The following is a 21,887-nucleotide window of genomic DNA, read 5'->3' on the forward strand; positions in this document are numbered from 1 at the left end:
CATGGTACAGGGCCAGCCGCCAGGATTAGCGATCACCTATAAGGAACTGTCTTTGCCTCGAGACCTGGTTGACGGGAAGCAAAAGGTAAAAACAAATTTATGAGAAGGTGTACAATTGGCTTTTGCGACATTCCGTGGAACCGTGGAGCATGGCATGGCCCCGTTTTGACAGGACGGGGTGGGCAAGAGGCTTGATGTTTGGTCCCATTTTGGGCTTGCCAGGATCCCGAAGTTTTTCTTTGGTTTGAATTCGGCTTAGGATTCCTGCGTATTTTTGCACGTTTGCTTTTCCCTTTTTGTTTCTCGTCACAAGATTCTCGGCGTCCTTATCGTCCATCTTGGCCCTCGCTGGGCGACTCAGCGGGGAGGAATTCCTGCCAAGCAGGAGTGCAGATCCCCGTTCAGAGACTTGAGAGGACAGATTCCAAGCTTCTTTCTTGGAAGCTGGGACACAAAGGATAACGTCTATTCTACTCAGCTCGCGTTGTACGGAGTAAACAACCTTAACTAGGAAAAAATACTCCCTGTACCCTCCGTACAGACTCCCGTATGTATGTTTATACATATAATTACGGGGGTACATCATATGTAGCAGTGTAGCACCCTTAATACTCCGTACAGCTTTACCTATAAGACGCGAAGGGAGCAATCGCGTATCTGATGCGATAACAACAGTTGGCTGGAGCTCACCGTCAACGCTGGAGTCGCCTAACCGGCGCACTAAAAGGTGGGCTAGGACAAATCTGCGCATTATTCTGGAACATTGCACATCACCGACTCCGTTCCGGAGGACGGAGCAATACACCTGTTGTTACATTACTTCAGCCCAACATCTGCCGTAACGCAGCGGTATTATTCAATGCCTTCCTCGAAGGCCACGATCTATGTTCGGCCGATTTTGGCCGAATAAAGGATAAAATTCGCCCCTCCCAAGCTCAGGGAGGAGAGCGGCTTTTAACTGGGCCTTGTTCGCACCTTCATATTTCAGCTGCAGACGATTATCTTCCAAGATCCAACTGCAATCCTTTGAGCAACAGCCGTAAATCTCTCGAGCTTCGAGAAAATGACCGTATCCATACGAGCGTTTCCGTTGATTACGCTGTGGTATTAAATACCGGAGGTTCCGACTGACACTTTCTCCGTGCTCTAGTCAGCACAAATGCCAAACCGCGCCCGGACTTTGCTCTTTCGCATTCTCGAAGCTCCGAAGGGGAGACGCTTGCTTGGCTCTCGAGGACGCAGTACCTTACGATGAACCAACCTAGGCAGCAGAATTACTAACGCGCTTCCAATTTCGCGAATACGACGATCAGCCTGAAGGAGCTGCGTCTGGTAGCTCACCCGAGCCAACATTTACCACAGGCACTCGGGCGTGTCCGGACCCCCGTGTTGTGCGTACGAATATCCCGATCTCCCTCCCTTCGGCGCACTCGTTTCCCGATTGGGGTGTTTTTGTGGCCGATGCGCACTGCCAACGTTCCGCTGCGGGTTAAAAAACAATAAAAAATAAAAATAAAAGCGAAAAAATAAATGATACTGATCATGGGTCGGAGCAAAAATGCCGCACCCTGAACTTCAGAAGCGACGCTACTGACACCCCGTTATGCCATTGCACACTTTCAAGGTTAGAATATGCGCCCTATCGTATGAAATACATTATGGATGGAGTACGGAGTGATCTGGACGTAGACGCAAATGCGTGTATGGGACACCCAGCGTGGTGCTTCTCAAGGTGGCTCAGTATGATTCCTCAGCAAATTCGGCGAAAGTCTTGCTTAACCGCATCAGGACAATCGATTCACGCCCCTCTAGTTACATATATGCACTCTCCTCCTTCGAAATCATCAGCTGGAGGCGGAGCACCATGAATGTATTCGTGTTGCGTTGCTCACAATGATGACGCTGTCTGAAGTGCAGTTCGTGTCAATTATTTACGTTGCGGCGAGCTTTTCTGCCCAGCCAGAGATCCCAGTTTATGCTGCTTGCATAAATTGAATTAGTCAGAATTTATACAGTCAATAGTCCTCTTTCTGATTGGTTTCATCATATACCAGTTCTTGGCGCCAACCTGCTTTAGTGGCATTTGAAGAGTGTCTGCGCTGAGGTCGTGGTTGGGTTGAAAAAATATTGCTATTTTATTCTATGCTATCCCTCCTCCCAGTCTCCCCAGTATACTCCCATACAGCAATCAGTTGCATTGTGACGCCCGCCGTTACTATCGCTAATCCTGCCAAATAACGGCCGAGACGCTGATCCTTGCTGCAGGGTTAGTTTACCCACACCGACGACCGACTCGCAAACCAGCCCACTCGCTGCCAGTGACCAAAAATGTTTGACGACCGGCAGATCGGCTAGGTATAAAAAAGCTTGATGGCAACCAGCAAAAGTTCCCTATCCACATGGGACGTCACCCGTTTACTTGTTGTCAGGACCGGGCAATTTCCATATCGTTGCTTGTCTTCAGTCAATACGCTGCTTGCACCTCAAGTTCAAATGGATAAGGTATTCAAGAAAGGTGGGAAATTTATCGGCGTCGAGCAGGATATTGGCCCAGTTTTCTGCCGCTTCTTGCCTGCCACTGTTAGCACCTACACGCATGAGCCGGACCGTTTAAGTTAAGCTTGGGATCTACAATCCAGTGTCACCGTCACACTGCCTGAAGAGCAACTCCGTGTCCGTGGGATTGTTTTTCTGGATTTTGTTTGTCATGACATGTCATAGATGTTTCCCGTTCTCGAAATTGATGACAGCGCGCTGCTGCTGTCAGGCCTTTGGGTTAAGCATGTTTAACCGGTCCAGTTGACCAGATTTTGTTTTATTTGTTTGAAAACATCTCTATGATGTCACAATCAAAATTTGTACTCCTTTTTTTTTGTTTCGGTTTTTCTGATGGTGCCCCAATAACTTTTCGCTCCGAGAAAACATGAGCATCAAAGCGATGACGATGAGGCAACACACCCAGAGCTTTCAAGGTTTCGAGTTCTAGGTCTCGCAAGGCCCATTGTCGAGGCTTTATCCAAACATTGACTATGGATTGGCAAAATACAGAGCAATTAATCTAAGTTAAAAACAACTACCTACCATTCGGGGATGTTAATCATGAACCAAGTTTTCGTGTGTTGATTGCTCCGAACCCGGAGGTTGAACCACTCTCTTGACACATTGCATATATAGCGCGTTTACCAAGTTTTAACGCCCATGCGGACCTGTTCGATGTTCGATGTTTTTGCCCCGCCAGGTCTAGATGTGGATTTCCCTGATGTTCGCTTAACTTTATCGTTAAACATGGCGCCTGACCCTACCTTGTCATAATACGATTGCACTCCTGCAAACTTTCATCCCGAATACTGCAGGTGCCATGCTGTTCGAGACTATCGCTAGCAGGGCCTGGGATAAGCAAGGTTTTCCAGATAGGAGCAGCAGCTGAATTCCACTTCCCGTGACGCCTGGATATAAAGGAATTCGTTCCCTAATCTGGAAACCTTGAGCCATTCCATATACGCTGAATCGATATGAATCTTTCTTTTTCGGCGATCATTACTTGGGAAGACGGGTTGCAGCGTTCCTGAATATACTTCAGGTTTCGTTCCCCGGGATTCCGTAGTCCTGTTTGTTTATCTGCATGAGTCACTGCAGTTTTTCCTATCGCCAGCTGTGGCCCGGGAGCAGAATAATGGAAGGAGACAGCTAAGCTTGGATCAAGTAACCAGTAAGACTTTCAATTCCGCAAATCTACACAAACGAAAGATAGTCGATGGAACTCGCGAAAGAAACCCAGTATTTACATTTAGGAACAGTCCGTGGAACGATGTCGGGTTTCAGAGATACCTATAATATGTACTTGGGCGGATACTGGTGTTTACGCTTTCTTCCAGTGCTTTCAGGCAACCCAGGAGCAACATCAGAGTCGCCTTACCTCTCATCCAGCTGATTCAACTTCAATACCTTTTTTTCTGGCAGCTTCTGTTGCAGTTTACTCAGGATGTATGCTCGACGGAACTAAGATCAAGAACACAGAGCCACATGTCTATGGCAGATCATGCAGGTCAACTACCCCAACTGAGGGGTATTCCGGTTGACAGTTAGGATGGGATGCAGAGTATGTGGGCACAGTCTCACAATGCCATTTATTTCTAAACCCAAGCATGAAGGATTTCCGCATAATTTAAGTATGTTTGCTAGGAGTGCTCAACAGCCGGGCCCATGTAAGGCAGGGGTAAAATGGTTAAAGTAAGCTGTTGTCTGAATGTATTGTTCACAATAGTTAAGCTAACCCAAGAATCTTCCAATGCTTAAGAAAGAGGATAGGTAGGCATTGCAATCAAAATTGACCTAAACCCAAAGCTCTGCAACCACAAGGATTCTACATTTATATCCTCCGCCTATCCCATCGCCAGCTAGTGTTCATAGAGTTTGCAATGGTGAATATGCGAACACCTGACTTTGCTGCGATCTGCAATGTAGTACATAAATAGTTATGCTGCATTAGAAGTCTCTGTAGCTGATGAGCTCACACGACCTGTCGCGAACTCTAGGCGACTAAACTTGGGTAAAGAAGTCTGGATCTGGAGAAGTTTATCTGTTGATCCTCAGCCACTGCAGCATGAGAGCTTCCAATGGATCTCATCTTTGTTTCACCTACCAAGTTGCTGGTCCTTTTGAATGTTTCGTCTCCTGAAAGGATCACCCTTTGTGTTGGGTAGGAAGCATTGGCTACATTCACGGAATTTGGTATGGAAGGTAATGGGAATCCTATATAACCTATTCTCCTTGTCGACTTATGTCAAATCTAGGGGGTATTCCCAAAACACCTAGTTTATCCGGGAGATTTTATATGATCCCCATCCGCAGGCTGTGACAGATCACATGTGCACCATTGATTTCGGGCAATCATTTGAAAAGTGTTTCAGCACTCCCTTGTAGAAATGCTCACCAAATCATTTGTTAAATTAGAGCACAGGGATTGGCAAGTAATCCTTGGGCTATTGCCTGTACATTACTTGGAATACAGATAGCAAGAAAATTGTCTGATGCTTTATAAAATGGAGTGGATAATGACAGAGGACATACTTCCCTATTTTTAATTTATGGCCGTCGTCCTAAGAAAATCTCCAAGGCCGTGGATGATAATGCGGGAAATCCTTGAATATTTCTGCAATGCGGATCCTCAAGGCAGTGCGAGAGACTATTATGTGGGGCCTGAGGAATTATATGCTAAAGAGGCTCTATCAATGAATTACCGGCTACCGGAAGAATTTAGAAATGGGCTGTATTTGCGACTGAATCTTAGATGTAAGGACCTCGGTGGCGCAGGAAATACAAATAGTCCAAGATACGAGTTGGAGGGTCCTAAAGGGGGTTTGTGTGACCGCCGGTAATCAATTAAGGTATGCTAGGTATACGCTTTGGAATGACTATTAGATAGATAGTTACTCCGTACAGTGTATATATATACCCAGGATTGCAAGTAAAAAGAGACCACAGCCTGTCTCAGTGGGGTTCTCGTGCCCAGTGTGAACGAAAACTGATTTGCAGCCAGTCCTCTTTCCCGCCTACGACATATTACATGTAAGCATGGAAGGCCAACATGGGTAGCTGATGCTCCGCTCCTCCACTGCTTTGGCAACGGAAGCTCCTGGTGAAGCGCCACCGTGCGTCTCGACTGCCCACACACTCGAGGTCGAGCGAAAGTAAGTGTTCTATATTTATATACGGTTTAGATCAAAAGCCAAGTAAGCTCAGTTTGCGGCATTCTCAAACTTCTGCTGTATTTTTATCCCGCCAGACCTATTGCGTAGCTATCATACTATGCTCACTACGTCGCACCGTAGGATTTTTAAGGTTAACCTTCAAACAGGCTTGGCATCAGTTAACCACATAATTAGATTGGGCACGTCAATTCTCCACCTTCGGATCGTTGGGTCCCGCTTTACCCGTGGAGTCGGGAATCTTCGAAGGAGGGCAAAACGCCGCTTTGGATGGAATAGGCTACAGCAGATTCAACCGGTGATGAGAAGCACAAGCTTGCATACGGGTTTGACACACGTCAAGAAATAGTAGAAAACCTGCGATTGCGATATCGGGACGCGCTTCTAGAATGAATTCCCAACGGTCTTCCCGAAGATACTTTCCGTCATAGAGCAACCCAGGGTTAGAAAGTAATGATGCTTCTGGCACCGTGCTGGGAAGTTGTCTACGGGACGCAAAGTGGGATAGTGAAAGTATCTTGTCACCTAACCTTTTGGAGCCTTTATACTCTTATCCTCCACTGCATGATGTATTTTGTGACGTCTTCAATTCCCCCGAATGTCATAGCGACGCAATGAGCCGCAGCACCTTAATCCCATTATACCCTATTAGATCAACACATTTCACACCAGCCAGGATTGGGATGCTCTATGTGTTGCACTTATATTAGAGTTGGGGCCTAAAATATCACTTGGTATAGAAACAGACACCCCATGCACTGCTGGGACTGGGGAAGTAATACCACCAGGAAGACAAAAGCAAGAGAGACAACACAACATCCATATCTCGTTGACCATAAAAACATCATGTTATAAGTGATTAACACAAATTAACAAAGAAATAGAAAGGACAGCTCTGCCATTGCAGAGCCAGAAAAAGCGAGAAGAAAAGCAGACATATAAATATACCAATATCACCCCTCCATTGAACGCCAAATCCCATTAACAACCCCAAGTTCAAGCCGAAAGGGACAAAGAGAACTCCTAAACCCAAACTCCTCTTTAAACCTCAACCTCAACGCACAAGCCACCACCGTCAGACGTTCCGGTTCCAGTGCCTTCATCTTCATCTTCCTCTCCATCATATCCATCGGGAGTTTCATCTCGTCGATGACGATAATCCTCCCGGTGATGATGACGTCCTTGTGATGGTTCATAATCCCGACTTTCCAGCACCATTTCGCCATGTCTTTCGTCGCCATCTAAATCTGTACCAGTATCCGGGGTTTGGCTTTGGCTATTGCGAGGTCTGTTTTTATTCCGGGATTGTTTGGTGTGTGAAGACTTCGGATCGATCACGTTGCCACGCGTTCGATTATCGACTTCATCAAAAGCACCCGGTGGAGGGCCAGGAGGGTTACTATGCCCTTTGGCGGCCATCCTTTCTCGTTCTAAAGCTGCCCGAAGCTCTTCATTCTCAGCACTGCGCTCTTCCAATCTCTTCCTGGCACCGGATCGATCAAGCAATCTGGCTTCACGCTCGGCTTTCAACCGTCGCTCCAGTTCACGGAGGCGATGTATCCATTTTTCCTCTGTTCGATCGCCGTTAGATGGCGTGCGGTTTGGCTGGGGTGGCGTAGGCCCGGCTACAGGGCCGAAAGAGTTGTTTGCTAATGCTGTCGAGGAGGAATGATGATGAGCTGGCTGAGGAATTCCAGAGGGGGCCCGTGACACGACGCTGCTACTCCGGTCGGACCGCGGGTTTGCATGAGCAGCAGCGGCTGCAGCAGTAGATCCGCGAGATCGAGAATGGGACTGTAGCAAATTTAGTTCTGCTTTGAGCAACCTATTCTCCCCACGTAGTTTTGAAATTTCTGCGTTGGTTGAATTAGAGGATAACGGACGTTTCTGGACCCTGAGCTGATGTGCTAGTTCTTCCAGTCGGTCAAGTTTCTTAAGTCGAATGTTGAGGGTGTGCTCAAGGTTTTGGTATGCTTTAGTTAAATCACGCTCCACGTTCTTAACGCGGCCCTTAAATCCGTTCACCAAGTGCTCCACAGTCTTCAGGGCGAGAAGGAGATTTTTACTGAATCCAGGCCAGAAGAGCATATTTCCAATAACCTCCTGGCTTGGAAGGTTGCCATTTATCAAACTATTCGAGTGTGCCCAATCTGGTCCACACATAACCGATAGCCTCTTCCAGATTGCCAGGAACATAGCATTCCGTTCGTTAAGCTGATCTTTGTACTGCTGTTCGAGTGTACTGAAACGCTTTCTATCCTGACCACGTGCATGCTCCAGGTCAGATATGCGAGTGTTACTCTGGGCAATTGTCCGCGATGCCTGGTGATGGGATTTCAGCGCCTGCTCAAAAGAATGTTTATCGGCCCGATGAGCCTGGCGTTCCCGTTCAAGCAGCTCGCTTAGTTTACGCGTCTCGAGACCGTGGCTCTCTAACAAAGCATCTCGGTTTCGAAGGAGAGCTTCCTTTTCATCTAGAGTTTCACGGGCACTCTGCAGTTCAAGTGTGGTCGATTCCAGCTCCTTCTGCAGCTTCGTAATGGACAGCAAAAGACTCGATCGAGTCCCGTTAAGGTCTCCCAAAGCTTCCCGAAGGCTGCTCTCAAGTTCAAACAGCCTCTCTTTCCACGTATTTGCTTCAATTTCCCGCGCTGAAAGAGCCTTCTTTAGTTTGCGGATTTCATCTTTGGCTCCGGTATTCTCGCGGTTCAACTCATTCATTATTCGCTGAACCTCTTGTTTTTCCTTCCCTCCAACAACCTCTCGTTGGTGCCTCTCTTCCGCGAGGCGGCAATCAAGCTCTCTGGTCTGATCTCTTTCACTTTGCAGATTTATTTGAGTTGTTTTCAAGTCAGATTCCAAATCACCAATCTTGATCTTGTCCGCATCCTGCTCTTCGCGAAGGAATGCGATTTCGTTTTGGCTTGATTCAAGCTGCACTGTAAGCCGCTGTATTTTACTATTCGACTCAAACAAATTCTTCTCGAGAGCTTCAAGCTCTCGATTCGCATCTTCTAACTCCTGCTGAACAGCCTTGTATTTTTGCAAGTTATTCTGGGCATCTTCTTCGAGTCTAAGAATGCCCTCATTCGCGGATCTCATCTCAGCTTGCAACGCTCTCAAATTCTCTTGCTGGTTTCTCAATTCGGCTTCCATTCGCTGGCCTTCATCGGTTTTTAAGTCTAATTCGTCTTCCAGAGCATTAATCTCTTCTTGGGCTTCAGCTTTCAGATCTTGGAGTTCAGCTTCCCTCTCCTCAGCGAGATGTATAGCTTGATCGCGCTCTAGCTGAAGAGTCTGAACCTCTTCCTCCGCTTGATCCATATCTTCCTGGTATGCACGATCCATAGTCTCGATTTCACTCATGTACTCGTCAAGTTGAGCTCGGAGACCCTGGTTTTCAAGTTTAAGGGTTGAAACCTGATCCCGGAGCTCGCCGTTTTTTGTTTCTAGAGATTCACGCTCAGTATCGCTCATGCGAGATGCCCGGGTTCCGTCACTCGCCCGCGAGGCGGATCTATCCTGGGCTCTGGATGCTGAACGTTCAAAAATACTATCACCGGCGATTGAACGTCCATCAAACCGTCGTTGTAGTTTTAATTCTTCGATCTCGTGGTAGAGCCGTTCCTTTTCACGATTGCGCGAAGTAAGCATCGACGTCTGGGCACTAACCTCTCTACGTAGCTCGGCATTCTCTTGCTTCAAAAGTTCTATTTCGACAAGCGTACTGCTGCTTGCGGTTCCCCGTGTCGCACTACGAGCAGCATCAGAGTCAGGATGTGACATGACAGAAGACATCCCTCGTCGCCGAGTGCTCCTTGAATGGGTTGTCGACACCGCATCGCCACCTCTCATCTGCAATATTTCCTCTCTAAGATGCCGATTTTCTTCCTCAGCTTGTTCTCGGGCAGCAGCCTCCGCATCCAACATGTCTTTCCACATGTCCTGAAACATACCTTAGTCGCCCTGATACGTCAAATATAATGAAAATATACAGGAACAAATGGAATATTAACTCACTCTTTCCTCTCTAGCTCCAGCTTCTGAGCCAACAACCCTCCCATCGCTTAAAGACTTCACCATTTCTGCCAATCTTCTCTTCTCGGTTTCCCTCGCAATACTTTCGGATCTTAACCTTTCGATCTCAATTTCGTAAGTTTCTAGTCGTTCTTGTAGATATATCAGTTCTTCCTCCTCCATTGTCGCTCGTTCTTCTTCGGAACCTGACGCTCCCTCGTCTTTTACGTCGCCCTTCTCTCCCTCGCCATGATCCCGAAGTTGTTTTTCCAATTCCCGGATCTTTTTTCTCAGTGATTGGTTGTCCTTCTGCAGCTTCAGTTTATCTGACTTTAGCTCCACGTTTTCGGAGATCATTTCCTTGACGCCCTCTTCAGATCGCTTATTTAGAGCTTCGTTCAGAAAGTGGATGCGCATTTTCAAGTCGAAGTTTTCTTTTGAGAGCCTATCGATAGTGCTACTCTGTTCTTTGAGTGTCATATTCTTTCCGCGACTGAAGCCAGGAGTCGGCACTCCGCGCTTATCGGGGGATAGGCCAAGGTTTAGATTGCTTTCGCGGAACTGGCGAGCGAATGTACCGGGTACCTGAATATCTTGAACGTGTTGGGCAATAACTGTATCGGTTGGTAGCGGTTGGTCAATAGCTTTCGCTTTAGGAGTTGTAGGGACTGCATCATCGTCAGCTTCCGCCGTCTTTCCTGACGACGTTGGGCGCGACTGTGACGCGGCATCCTCCTCATCTAGGGTATGCAAATTTGGCTCCGAAATACCGCTGAATCCTCTCCGCTCAAGGGGGTTTTCGTCACTAAAACCCGAAATCCCAGAAGCCATGCTACCTAAACTTGTCGATCTCGAGAGTTCTCTTGTCTGTTTTCTATCCCCGTGTGGCCTAAGGTCGTTGTTTGCGGGCACTGCTCCTCCAGATTGTAAAGCGTAGTCTACACCTATGTGGGCATCGCTGGAAGTCGTATCCGTATTTACAGATGAAGTCGAGTAGCGATGGGATGACTGTCTGCTAGTGAGGAACTTGGGTCTCTTCCGCCTCCGATCCGAAGGCGTGCCGGCCGTGACTTGAGAATTGCCTGCCTCGCTCGTATCTCCATCGGTAGGGTCACCACGCCGTCGGCTTGATAGGGATCGTGATAACGAAAAGCTTCGTCGCTGACAGGTCCTGCTGCGCCTTGGCGTGGCTTCCGTATCTTCGATACCTGCATCTGCATTGCCCTCAGGCTTGTTGTGTCCTTCCCCATGATTATTCTCACCTTCGTTTCCAATACTTGTAGTCGCAGAGAAAGCGCGCGACATAGTCCTAGCAGCGGCCGCAGCCGTGGGGGATGACAAGGGTGTTTCCAGCGATGTAGTATTAACGGACACTTTGGACTGGTCTAGTGGTGTATCTCCCAGATTCCCAACGGAATCCTCATCCTCAAATACCGATGGTTCCAACTCGGCAATTTGCTCCTGTTCAGGAGCTCCGTGTGCGTCAGTTGGTGGAGTTCGAGATGGGGAAGACGAAGGGTTATTCTGTTCTTCCACTCGCGAAGACTCGGCCGGACTGACACCAACAAGATATGTGTCGTCCAGCCCCATGGGACCTTCGCCTACCCGGATAGCTGATGGCTCCGGTAAGAAACTTGACTCTACGTCCATCAGCTTGCGATGCATCTCTCCTTCCTCCACCGTGGTTCGATTCGGTATGCTAAGGTCGCCTTCGTCATGGTCGTCAGTATTGGCGATGTTGTGCGTTATGCTATCATCGTTTGATATGTGGATTGCGGGAAGGGGTAATATGCTGCTTGAATCGTAATCGTTCTCCGGCCTGGGATTGGGATCGCCGGGTTCGCTGAGGTCGCAGGGGGTGTAATGATTGTCGGGTTGCTGGCGCGGGGATAAGGGAGGGGAGGAGGGGGGAACTGACGTCGCAGGATGGCCACTATCAGCCATAGCAAAAGGATTTATTCGATTGCATCCGTGTCCCTCAAAGCAAGCTCCTTCAACTCGCAGTGTTGTGGTCTAACTGGATTCATCATATGTAAATAGACCACTAGGTGAGCCGGACCCGGATCATAAAAAATCCGAAGGTCCCAGCAACCAGGTGAGGTCGATCCAAGCTCGCACCCTTGGCATTCATCCCAACAACTGACAAAGTTCGATAATGAATAGTTAGATACTCAAATTTTAATACTACTCCATGATAAAAATAGTATTCTTTCAATAAAATATAAGCTGCAGTTCATCCGATCCAACTCGATGTGTCGGACCTTTCCTTAGCAAATGGAAGCATTGCGAGTCCGGCTGTCAGCCCAAAATGGGCCCATACCGTTCCTGACATTCTCAAAGCGAAGGAGTTCGTAATTTACGAAAATTTTATTTGCGATTTAACCAACCTACGGAGAGCGGAGTCACATCAAAAAGTTTATGGTCTGGCACTCAATGGAAGATTCAGGGTGGGGTCCGACGGGAAAAAAATCCATTTTCTTGCCTTGCCATGGTGGAACATTTGAAATCATCTAGAGCCTTGAGGGGGAATGTGGGAGAGGTGCGTAGGCTGGATTGCGGATTGCATGAACCACATGAACTTTCCTGGAAATAAAGGCCCCAAGCCATGGCGAAGGGGCATATGTTTTCATGGGCATGATGGGCAATGTAAAATAGAGGAAGAGGGAAAATACTGATGATAAACATCTCATCAAAAAGGCAGCCTGGGGAGTTATGTCAAACTCTGGGTTTGTGTACTTTGGTTCTGGGGGGACCCCAATACGGTGGCTGTATTTCATTTGTCTGGTGATAGCCTGTGCTCCAGAAGATAGGAGTGATCGTCATAATTTAACCTTAGAAAAAGATAATCTTTGTGATTTTCATGGCCCACTCCGTGAATGATCATAAGACTATGAAGTTCTGGTGATATCGACGATGTTGAAAGTGGTGACCAAAAACAACCACAGAAGCTGACAAAAAAGGTATGATAAAAGACTAAATGTCAAAGCTGGAGAACAATTTTCTTATTTTCCTGCTCTCCAAAAGAGATATCAATTTCAGTTTGCTACACTGGTCTAACTATAGTTGACTGGTGATGTCGGAAAATCAGGCCCTTTTCCTGTGGCTCCCTTGCAAATAATTTTTGGGTCTGATGGCTTTTGTAGATCATACTTTGTGCGTTTCATGGTTTGTTGCCGATGTTGATGCCAATGTTTTTGCAAAAGACGACGCTCGCTATTGGATAAACATATCTCATTCTTCATTTCAACCATATATACATATGCTGTAAGAAGGTAAAGTACTATCCGGAATAACTTATTAAAAGTATGTAATAGGGGTAAAGATGTATTAATCATAAGACAATGGTGGGCATAAGGCATGAAAAATCAGAGAGTCGAAAGGTAAGGGACTTTCGAGTTCAGTGGGAATAACTCGAATAAAAAAAAAAAGGGTGGGGGGGTTTAAGGTAAAAGGGTGATAATTGTCGAGGGTCGAAACAAATACAACGCTTGAAAAAAAAAAAAGGAAGCTGTGTATCATGTCATAAGAATTGCGTCGACTTTTTACTGAAGTAATAAAACGGAAGATATAAGAACGCCTGAACGTGATGAGGTCACCGAGCAAACAAATGAAAAGTTTGAGTTATGCTGATCAGTCGGCAATAATTAGTCGGCCAGCGTGATGTCGCCTAATATAGGATGAGGAGTCTCGGGTTGCTCCTCTCCTTTGGCTTCCTGTTCTTCTGGACGAAGGGAACTATCAAATTTCTCTTTTTGAACCCGGGCAGCTTGTAAACAATCAATATAGGTCCGAAACTTGACAATCTCCCGAAGGAGATAGGACGACTTGCGTTCCCAATTAGCAAGCGACTTAGTTGCATTCGGGTGTCGAGGGGTAAAGGCAAGCACCATGGCTGGTCGAAGCTCATTATGGCGTTTCAGCTCTTCTTCCACGTATTTTACGTAGGAGCGGAGTGCATCAAGCTGCTCTCTTTCGGTAAGGGTTGATGCAATCATGCTTTGTTGCGGTGGCATCCAATCGCTGATGTGAATTCTATCAGCAGGAAGCCGTGGGCGAACGCTTTGTTGATCGATCGAGCTCCGAATGGAGCTCTGAATACTGAGTCGAGTTCCAGAGGAGCTCGTGGGTTTATGGTCCTCGGGTTGAGTCAGAGCATGATTTATGACGGCATCACTCCAGCCGTACTCGATGTTGCTGATTCCACCGAACATAGGCTCTTTAGAGAGTCTGGCGCTCCAGTAGTTTGCTGTGGAAACGAACTCCTTGACAATTTCTGGTGTGCCAACTTGGAATAAGTGGACTGCTCCAGTAGGGAGACTCAACGCCCAAACATAAGGTCGGGACTTGGAGTATCCTGGCTGCGGCAATGCGCTGGCTATCGTATGGCGCAAGAGGAATTTCCATGTTTCCTCTGCATTCTCCATCCAATTCCCTCCGCCAACGACGATACCACCGTTTTGTCTCTGCTTAGGCTTCAGCCGCGTCGACTTGGTTAACGAATTAAAAGAAAACAACCGCATCCACCCTCGCTGAATGACCGCGAAAGTTTCATTCCAGTTCCTATCCTTCGCTCGTTTATCGACAGAGTCAAGGTGGTGTTTATGTTTCAAGCTCCCCTCCTTCGCCCATGGTGCTCCAGCTAGCTCTAACGTGTCATCCTCGAGTAAGGATTCCGCACGCGTAGAGTCTTCCGTTCCAAAAATGCAGCTAGCAGAATCCTCCCTGATGATAGCATGGCTCAATGCATTTGCGAATCCAATCGACTGCTGATAGTCACCTCGCGGGTACTCAGAACCCAAAGAATCGACCGACATAGACGTTAGTGTTTTACCCAAGGAGGCCTTGCTCCATGTGCTGGATGCCGTTGGTGACCAAACTGATTGATCATCTAAACTAGTGCGACTGGACGTCATCGTAGATGGCGGATACATGCGCGGTCGTGACCTTGGTTTGGATGCCCATCGAGCCGTGGACAACCGATGATCCGTGGGGCGACCACGGGTAAAAAGATCTGATGTAGTGGCTCTGCTTAGGGTACTTGGTGTCCTTCGTAACACGTTGCTTGTAAGCGTTAGGAAATTATTGGAAGGCTGCTGTTCCTCAGGCTCCGCCTGGGCTCCGCGCAATGGAAGCCGCCGCTTCTGGATGGAATTGTAGAACTCCTTGAGAGCCGATTCGATCTGATTTTCCCACGCCTTTTTCGTGCCTCGGAATGGAACATTCACAAGTTGGATAGAACTAGCAGCTGAGATATCACCACCATTGATATTAGGGATGTTAGCCGCAGCGGTTGCTTTTGAAATATTATCTTGTGGAGTGTTTAGCAAGTTTGACGCAATGTTCGTTTCGTTGTCATCCCTCTCACCATAGGGGGTTGAAGCCCTCCCCGGCTGTGACCCACTATTGTCAGTGCTTCGAGGCCGGTGGAGTTTGTTGGAGACGATGCCCTCAAATGCGTCAGGCGCCGCATCCGCCACGACTCTCTCAATCGTGGGCATGGTATTACGAATGAACTGGTTCCGTGTCATCTTTTGTTCAATGTCGGCTAAATGAAGGTCGGTATTCAAAAGTAAAAGAGAATAACATATCGTATGTACAACATCTGAAAGGTCTATCAGTTGGACTGTTATCTTGCTTTGGAGGAAAGGTCGAATGCCCAAAACGTACCTGTTGCTTTGAATCCATGGTTTGGATTGCATTCACACCAACGAGATGAAAATGCATCGAGGACCCGATCGACTTGTTGTGTTTCGCCCTTTAGAGCCATCTTCGAGCATAAGCTACGCATGGCGGCCAAAATATCCATACCCGACCAATCAAACAAATCTAGATACGCCTTTCTGACCCCAGCTCTGTCAGGGTTTCCAAGCCATGTGGCTGTAAGCTCAGCCTTCTGGCCATCCTCGACCGAGTCGTAAAGCTTCTGAGCTTGGTCCCGATCTGCGGCACTGGGGCTTCCGCAGGTGCCAATGTCGGCCGCATCCTCCCGTCTCTGACCCTCACTTTCTTCAATCGGCGAGGGAGACGTCGTTATCATTTTTCCGAGGTTTGAATTGAGGTCTTCAGCGGGACTCATAAGGGGTGTATTCAAGGCAGTCTGATAAGTAGAGACGGTGGTTGCTGCTGAAACTGGAGGGGATTGGACCGACCCTTCGAGCAGTGACGCCGGCTTGGTTGGCTCATGCTTTGGATCTGACGATGGGACAGGTTTAGGGCGGGCTTCCTCTCGCACATGCATGCCCGTGCTAACAGAGAGTTTGTTGTCAACTCGAGTAGCCACTTTTGAGTTCTGTTTACTTCCATTGCCAGTTAACATAGCGTTACGTAACGATGTCTCAGGAACAGGGCTTGTCTTAGGGCGTTTAGATAAATCCTCAGGGCTTTGTTTGGGAGCGCCTTCATTCCCACTGCTATCCACCAAGAAAGAATCACCGCGGTTAGAGAGCGCGGAATTCGGATCAATGCCAGTTTTTGCGTTTGAAGTGCTGTTGACATGTGAAAATTCCGATCTACCATCCGTATACGGACGCTTGCTTCCAACCATATCTCTTGGTGCCTCTCTCACGGGGTGTTGATTTCCGGGCTCAATCTCGAGTCTAGCCAAATGTGCATCAGGTTCTGTAAACATTTTTGATTCGTTAACGCCAGGAGAAGAGGCCCCGGTCATGTAGGGCTTCATAAGCTCACGGAGGCTACCGCTCGGGCTCGCCTCCGCGTCTACGTTTCCTTGTGCATGAACAAGTTTCAGATTAGAATTAGGTATAACCAACGGGGGTGGAACATGATCTGTCGAGGATTTCTTTCGTCGGCGGAAGAAAGATGATGGCTTTTTAGTCACGATTGAAGTATTTTCGCGACCCACGCCGTACTGGCCATGTTGAGGATAGCCCTTAGAACTGTTGGGAGCGCTCTGTGATTCCCTGGGCCGACAGAAACCTTCATTATCCCGAGCGTAACTCTGTGTTTTCTCCGGTTGAGGAGGTGACGACGACTTGTACGATCCAAAAACTCGTCGAAAGAAGCCGTATCGTTCTTTGGGCGGTGGGGTGACAGATTCCACGGGAGGGGGGAATTGAACCGGTTTGTGGAGTGCAATTGTGGGGCTAGGGGCAGGTATACGGGCGTGGGGCGGCATCGGAGGGATATCGTGGCGATTGTCTCGAAGGTGCCTACTGTCGTCAGGCCGTCCTCTGATAGTGGTCGTTCCTAAGGTATCAGACCGTCCCTTTTTGTTGTACATGCTCCGCGCAGACTTAGTACTGTTCTTGCGAGACAAAGCAGGAGTCCGACCGTTCCCAGTGGCCACATATTGAGAATTGGAGTAATCCTTAACGGCACGAGAATTGCTTCTTCGTGGCCCCACGGGCACATTGGGTGTAGGTGCGGCGTTGATGTCGTCATAGAGTAACATGGCATTATCCACCGGTAATGTCGCTGGGCCGTCTGCGCCGTAATCGAAACTAATGGAACGCCTTCCTCTACCAATACGACTACCCGCCAACATTTGGGTAATGTCGAGTCCGGAAGAATCGCTGCTGCGGCTTCCATTCCTCAAGCATCGGGAAGATTGCTTGCCCATTGTCGCCCGTTGTGCCTCGAAGACCCTGCTGCGATTGCTCAGTTTTTCTGTTCCGCTATCGACGTCATCAACCCGTCGGATCGTGGACTGGAAATTGGAGCTGCTATTGCTGCGACGTCCACGTGCAGATTGGCCACAATAACGGCTGCCGCTATCATCAAATCGTTCTATTTCCGAAGAAAGGGAAGAAGAGAGGGTGTGACCACGATGACGACTGAAGTATGCAGTCGCATAACGGGAATACAAGGTGTAGGGGTCGGGGTCTTGCGACCGGGAGCGATGTGGTTCCTCCGGAGAATGGAAATTGGCCTCTGAAAACTGATCTAATGAAAGGAGCATGTTATCGACGACGGAAGTTCTGGTGCCGTGCTGCGGAGATAACGAAAGGTCATGGGGATCTCTCTCGTCATCTCCTGAGTCTTCGTGTTGGTTCCCGTCGATTGGAGTAATGTCGTCAAGAAAGGTTTCCGGAAAGGAAGATCGCGTGCCTAGGAGTCCATTCTGGCTATCTATGTAATTGACATGGCGGGGAGGGGTGCGTGGAGGGGAAGCATCGTAATAAGGGTCATGTTGCCAAGGGATTTCGGAAGACATTTGGTATGCAGACATGACCAAGGTGCCTATGGCGAAAGAGATCAGAAGATTTTTTGGTCGCCTTCTCCCAGCTAGAGATGTGAAGGGGGGATTCAGGGGACGTCAATGTAACGGAATATGGTTGACAATATTGCCGTTGGCGAAGCCCCATGGGTGTCAGTACATGGCTGGAGGGACTGCCGGGGTAAACGGCTTGTGCAGTGGGCGCTGAACGGGTTTCGAAGCAAGGATGCAGCAGAGAGCAGGCCCGAGGAGTTTCTCTACGAGACGAACTCTGGGATCGGAAAGAGAAAGTGGTGGTGATGAAGGTAACGAACGTATCGACGGTTCAGAATGCCGTCCCTGAAATGAAAAAGAATAGATTAGCCTGGCCTTTGGTAAAAACCAACTAATAACAGCCCGACGCAAGGGACGACCTTGGGGATAATGGATAATTGCAGGGTTTAATTTGAGCGAACACCCTGGACGTACTCCGGGTAGAAGTAAAGATGGCAGAAACCCCGGTAACTCACGGCGGCGAAGATCAGATTAGTCGTTGCCGTCGTGTCCTCGAAAGCTCACTGAAGCCGCATGCGAGACAAGAGAGGTTCACGGAGTCATCTCTCTGGGACGGAAGATGACGAATGGAACAGGAGGGGGAAAAGAAAAAAAAAAAAAAAAAAATCGAGTTTGAAGGAGTGGTTCTTCGCGGACAAATTGATGGGATCCCTGTTGTTAATTGGATGGGCTATTATTGGCGGTTCAAAAGTTGTCTGATCATGACGCTGATGCGGTTCAACAACTTTGGAAAAGCGAGTGTCGTCGTGAACTCCGGTCCAACAAGGCGAAAGGTTCAATCGATTGGGTTTGCGTGAAACAATTCGTGATACCAAGAGGATGTCCGAAGCCCGGGGTCAATGTGCCATTCCGAGTTCGTCGGTGACGGTGGTCGAGTCTCGCATCGTCCTCTCTTGGTGGTCTGAACTCTTTGGTTGGGCAGGTTGCAAGGGGTCACAGGAGTAGTAGAAAGGGGAAGGTTGCAAGTTCGTCTTCGACTGAATCAGGGGTAAATTACATAAGTACTCCGTACAGGTTCCTCTGTAAGGGAGGTTACCGTGTCTCTTAGAAGGCGGCCAGCCAATAGCCAGCCGTACGCCATGCCACTGACGCAGGCCATCGGGACAGCTAGCTTAATTACAGTTTAGCCCGGACCACGTGTCAGATCTCCATCAAGGAAGGTTCTCCGCTTTTGGTCGGGGGGGATTGGGTTGTTTGTATGTATGTATCCAGTACGGAGTACGGAGTAGTCTATGGATTTTTAATCCACCACCCTGGCCTCACTGCACTGTGCAGTTGACAGGCAACAATAGCCATACATGTTTAAACGGCTTTGAGGTTGGCTATGTATCTTGGTTGCAGAAAATTGGCGGGGATGAAGAAACATACGCATCCTTGGCACTGACATCGGAATTCGAGAGAGTAGTTTGCAACTATAGGCATATTATTGTTTTGCACAGACAGCATTTTACTGTGTACAGTGTGCTGCTCCCGGGACGATGCAATCCTAACTGATGAATAGTGTGGAAGTGCATATAACAATATCTCTGATCTTATTCTTAAATTAATATAGGCTGTCTGTGGAAAGCATGGATGTATGTACACGGAGTACTCTGTACTGTACTGTACATATATATACATACATGCAATACATATAGAGTACTCTGTACGGAGTACAAAAGGCACGAAACACTCCAATGTAGCTATGGTTGGACAGAATACTCTGTATCACACCTTAGAATTGGTGTGCTAAGTGAGATTTTCATGACAAGAGAGCAGCCTCATCCACAAAGTGCACGCGAACCTGCATGTACGGAGTAGTGAACAAGCATTTGTGCGTCATATCCTAACAGAGTGTGCTGAGATCAGGTGTGTGTACTCTGTATGCTCTGTATACATAGTGCAGAACATGGAACGTAAACTGTATGAATTACTTGTGCCATGTAATACCATCCTCTTTGAAGCATTCGATGTTGCATTGGGTACTCCGTACGACTGACAGATGTCCCTCTGACGCGCATATCCGGTTTGTCACCAGGTGCCAGCCTTATCTCAAACCTTCCCCAACCTTGCCCAATGGAGTCCGCCCGTGGACCGCATTAAGGTTCTTGCGAAGCCGAATTCACGTGATGGCGACCGCAATATGGGGTGGATGATTGGCTGGATGACCACAGCGTCATCGTGGGCAAAGTCACCAAACAAACCTGCGCTGAGCTCCATCGAAACACGTTGATACTCTCGAGCGCCTTTTCTAGACTCCCTGCACCGAAAGCAACTGAGGGTTAATACTGAGACAGGTTTTGTTTTTCTTTTTTTTTTTTTTTTTTTAAACTCTTGCATGCAATTTCTCGATCTCCATTGAATATACCCACCGGTTGAGGGGCCATGAACCCTCATATTTCAGTCCCCCGTCAGCATGGCGGCCCAGCCAATTTTGGCGGGACATCTCCGCCAAATCGAAACACCTCCATACGGTTACCAAGGTTTTTCCGGGGGTGAGTGTTATTACTTGCCGAATATGCCCGGCTGTGTGCTGCTTGCGGTTGCCATTGCCTTGTGAGACCATCGGACCATGGCTAATGAATTAGATTGTTTAAATTTCCGCAAATGGACTTTGAAATGGCCATCTGGGAGATGACGTCTCTTCTGATTGCACCAAAAAAGGTTTTCAAGTCAATGTATTATCATGTGCGTGTACCTATCTCTATTTCCGCATGTCATTTCTCCAATCTCAACCGTTACTGACTCGTGGCCTCATTGGACGTAGAAACGTTTGTGTTGCCCAATTTCATCTAGGGAAAATTTTCCTTTTGTTCTTAAATGAATCATTAGTCTGACTATGAGCCCCGAAACCAGAAACAAAGAATACGTGGCACCGACCTGACCCGTCCTTCACGTATCTTCTCTCCTTCTTTCTCCTTCTTACCGCTCTCGCCTGGGGCCTCGCATACCGACCGAGCTTTAGTTCCATTATTCGGCTCGCTGCTTCTTTCATATTTATCCACTTTATCGGCTCCTCCCTTCTTATTTCCGCGTTGGCGTACTTTGCTATGGGAAGAATATTTGGACCCAGTGGACCAGCATCCTCCCTCATCGAATGGCGGGGAATGAGGTCCGGTCTAGGCCGAGTACGGCGTCGGGGAGCTGCTCAGGGGCTGTTTGCGCAGCCCGGGGAAAAAGAGCAGGTCGAGTTTGGATATTGTTTTGATGTGAGTGTCCCTTTCTTATTCGAGCCAGGATTGAAGGGTCGAAATTAACACGAAAAAAGGTCTCCAATCGCGCATTTTTCCCTCTATATCTTCACTTATACGTGATCCAATTCCTGCTTCTCCCACTATTGACTCGGAAATCCGATTCCTCTCCAAGTTTCCTTGCTACACTCCTTGGAAACACCCTCTACCTCTCTGCGTTTACGTATTACATTTATATAACATTTCTTGGCTATAACGCTTTACCGTTCCTCCACCACACAGAGCTTCTACTACTGCCAATCCTCATTCTTGCTATACTCTGGTTTGTCAGTTTGATCCTGGGTTGGGGAATCGTGGGCCAGGGGGGTGCAGTAGCAGGATTATTTTGGGGTATTTAGACCGTTCGTGTGTTGAGTGGGACACTACCGACGATTGGACTTTTTGGCAGCATAATTTGGGCCTACAGTTTGTCGCAATGGCTGCCGATTGCTCAAGGCTCATGCGATGCCTGTCTCTTGTATACCCTCCAGAGTGACATTTTTTAGTTGAGAGCGCTGCATCAACCATAGATTTGATTGCTTCTTTTGATTTTATTCTACATTGTTGTTTTAGCGGGATTGGCTTGTATTACAGCTTTCACGTACGGAGAATTCCGTGCGAAATATCAAAATCGTGATTCCTAGATATGCACTGGAAACCATCGTTGCAAGTCCTTTGCATTGTCACAATCCGATCGTTGTTCGTTCCAATCTGGTGCCAACC

At 47.9% G+C, this 21,887-nt stretch overlaps 8 protein-coding genes across 8 annotated transcripts; 6 read left to right on the plus strand and 2 right to left on the minus strand.

The window, feature by feature from the left end:
- Position 1: 1 nt before the first annotated feature.
- On the plus strand, positions 2 to 1,493 carry CIMG_12723 (uncharacterized protein; the record flags this gene model as incomplete). The annotated part of the gene is made up of 3 exons (XM_004445659.1): positions 2 to 85; positions 676 to 1,104; positions 1,266 to 1,493. The coding sequence occupies 3 exons, from the start codon at positions 2 to 4 to the stop codon at positions 1,491 to 1,493; spliced, it is 741 nt and encodes a 246-aa protein (XP_004445716.1).
- A 664-nt stretch (positions 1,494 to 2,157) lies between these two features.
- Positions 2,158 to 3,075, plus strand: CIMG_12724 (uncharacterized protein). The gene has a single exon (XM_004445660.1). It carries the CDS (start codon positions 2,371 to 2,373, stop codon positions 2,617 to 2,619), a length of 249 nt encoding a protein of 82 aa, XP_004445717.1. The 5' UTR covers positions 2,158 to 2,370; the 3' UTR covers positions 2,620 to 3,075.
- A 431-nt stretch (positions 3,076 to 3,506) lies between these two features.
- Positions 3,507 to 4,351, plus strand: CIMG_10862 (uncharacterized protein). The gene is made up of 3 exons (XM_012358926.1): positions 3,507 to 3,709; positions 3,798 to 4,230; positions 4,298 to 4,351. Exons 2-3 carry the CDS (start codon positions 4,088 to 4,090, stop codon positions 4,329 to 4,331), a joined length of 177 nt encoding a protein of 58 aa, XP_012214349.1. The 5' UTR covers positions 3,507 to 3,709; positions 3,798 to 4,087; the 3' UTR covers positions 4,332 to 4,351.
- A 736-nt stretch (positions 4,352 to 5,087) lies between these two features.
- On the plus strand, positions 5,088 to 6,057 carry CIMG_02058 (uncharacterized protein; the record flags this gene model as incomplete). The annotated part of the gene is made up of 2 exons (XM_001248286.2): positions 5,088 to 5,374; positions 5,886 to 6,057. 2 exons carry the CDS (start codon positions 5,088 to 5,090, stop codon positions 6,055 to 6,057), a joined length of 459 nt encoding a protein of 152 aa, XP_001248287.2.
- Positions 6,058 to 6,272: 215 nt separating this feature from the next.
- On the minus strand, positions 6,273 to 11,669 carry CIMG_02057 (anucleate primary sterigmata protein B; the record flags this gene model as incomplete). The annotated part of the gene is made up of 2 exons (XM_001248285.2): positions 6,273 to 9,653; positions 9,729 to 11,669. The coding sequence occupies 2 exons, from the start codon at positions 11,667 to 11,669 to the stop codon at positions 6,750 to 6,752; spliced, it is 4,845 nt and encodes a 1,614-aa protein (XP_001248286.1). The 3' UTR covers positions 6,273 to 6,749.
- Positions 11,670 to 12,934: 1,265 nt separating this feature from the next.
- Positions 12,935 to 18,536, minus strand: CIMG_02056 (Sec7 domain-containing protein). The gene is made up of 3 exons (XM_001248284.2): positions 18,315 to 18,536; positions 15,393 to 18,240; positions 12,935 to 15,327 (listed from the first exon to the last, which is right to left on the minus strand). Exons 2-3 carry the CDS (start codon positions 17,911 to 17,913, stop codon positions 13,370 to 13,372), a joined length of 4,479 nt encoding a protein of 1,492 aa, XP_001248285.1. The 5' UTR covers positions 17,914 to 18,240; positions 18,315 to 18,536; the 3' UTR covers positions 12,935 to 13,369.
- A 238-nt stretch (positions 18,537 to 18,774) lies between these two features.
- On the plus strand, positions 18,775 to 19,933 carry CIMG_12725 (uncharacterized protein; the record flags this gene model as incomplete). The annotated part of the gene is made up of 6 exons (XM_004445661.1): positions 18,775 to 18,896; positions 19,078 to 19,151; positions 19,238 to 19,414; positions 19,508 to 19,529; positions 19,638 to 19,744; positions 19,836 to 19,933. The coding sequence occupies 6 exons, from the start codon at positions 18,775 to 18,777 to the stop codon at positions 19,931 to 19,933; spliced, it is 600 nt and encodes a 199-aa protein (XP_004445718.1).
- A 247-nt stretch (positions 19,934 to 20,180) lies between these two features.
- Positions 20,181 to 21,822, plus strand: CIMG_02055 (uncharacterized protein). The gene is made up of 5 exons (XM_001248283.2): positions 20,181 to 20,429; positions 20,523 to 20,622; positions 20,702 to 20,705; positions 20,791 to 21,143; positions 21,203 to 21,822. Exons 1-5 carry the CDS (start codon positions 20,320 to 20,322, stop codon positions 21,521 to 21,523), a joined length of 888 nt encoding a protein of 295 aa, XP_001248284.2. The 5' UTR covers positions 20,181 to 20,319; the 3' UTR covers positions 21,524 to 21,822.
- Positions 21,823 to 21,887: the final 65 nt, after the last annotated feature.

Source organism: Coccidioides immitis (assembly GCF_000149335.2).
Source record: "Coccidioides immitis RS genomic scaffold supercont3.1, whole genome shotgun sequence".
Classification (NCBI taxonomy): Eukaryota; Fungi; Ascomycota; class Eurotiomycetes; order Onygenales; family Onygenaceae; genus Coccidioides; species Coccidioides immitis.

Bases quoted from the DNA above. Each gene is read 5' to 3' on its own strand.
- CIMG_10862 (XM_012358926.1), top strand. From the start codon at position 4,088: ATGGGATGCAGAGTATGTGGGCACAGTCTCACAATGCCATTTATTTCT. The intron at 4,231-4,297 runs GTAAGCTGTTGT...CCAATGCTTAAG, and splicing joins GCAGGGGTAAAATGGTTAAA to AAAGAGGATAGGTAGGCATT.
- CIMG_02056 (XM_001248284.2), bottom strand. From the start codon at position 17,913: ATGTCTGCATACCAAATGTCTTCCGAAATCCCTTGGCAACATGACCCT. The intron at 15,328-15,392 runs GTACGTTTTGGG...TAGACCTTTCAG, and splicing joins CCATGGATTCAAAGCAACAG to ATGTTGTACATACGATATGT.
- CIMG_02055 (XM_001248283.2), top strand. From the start codon at position 20,320: ATGAACCCTCATATTTCAGTCCCCCGTCAGCATGGCGGCCCAGCCAAT. The intron at 20,430-20,522 runs GTGAGTGTTATT...CTAATGAATTAG, and splicing joins TTACCAAGGTTTTTCCGGGG to ATTGTTTAAATTTCCGCAAA. The intron at 21,144-21,202 runs GTGAGTGTCCCT...ACACGAAAAAAG, and splicing joins AGTTTGGATATTGTTTTGAT to GTCTCCAATCGCGCATTTTT.
- CIMG_12724 (XM_004445660.1), top strand. From the start codon at position 2,371: ATGGCAACCAGCAAAAGTTCCCTATCCACATGGGACGTCACCCGTTTA.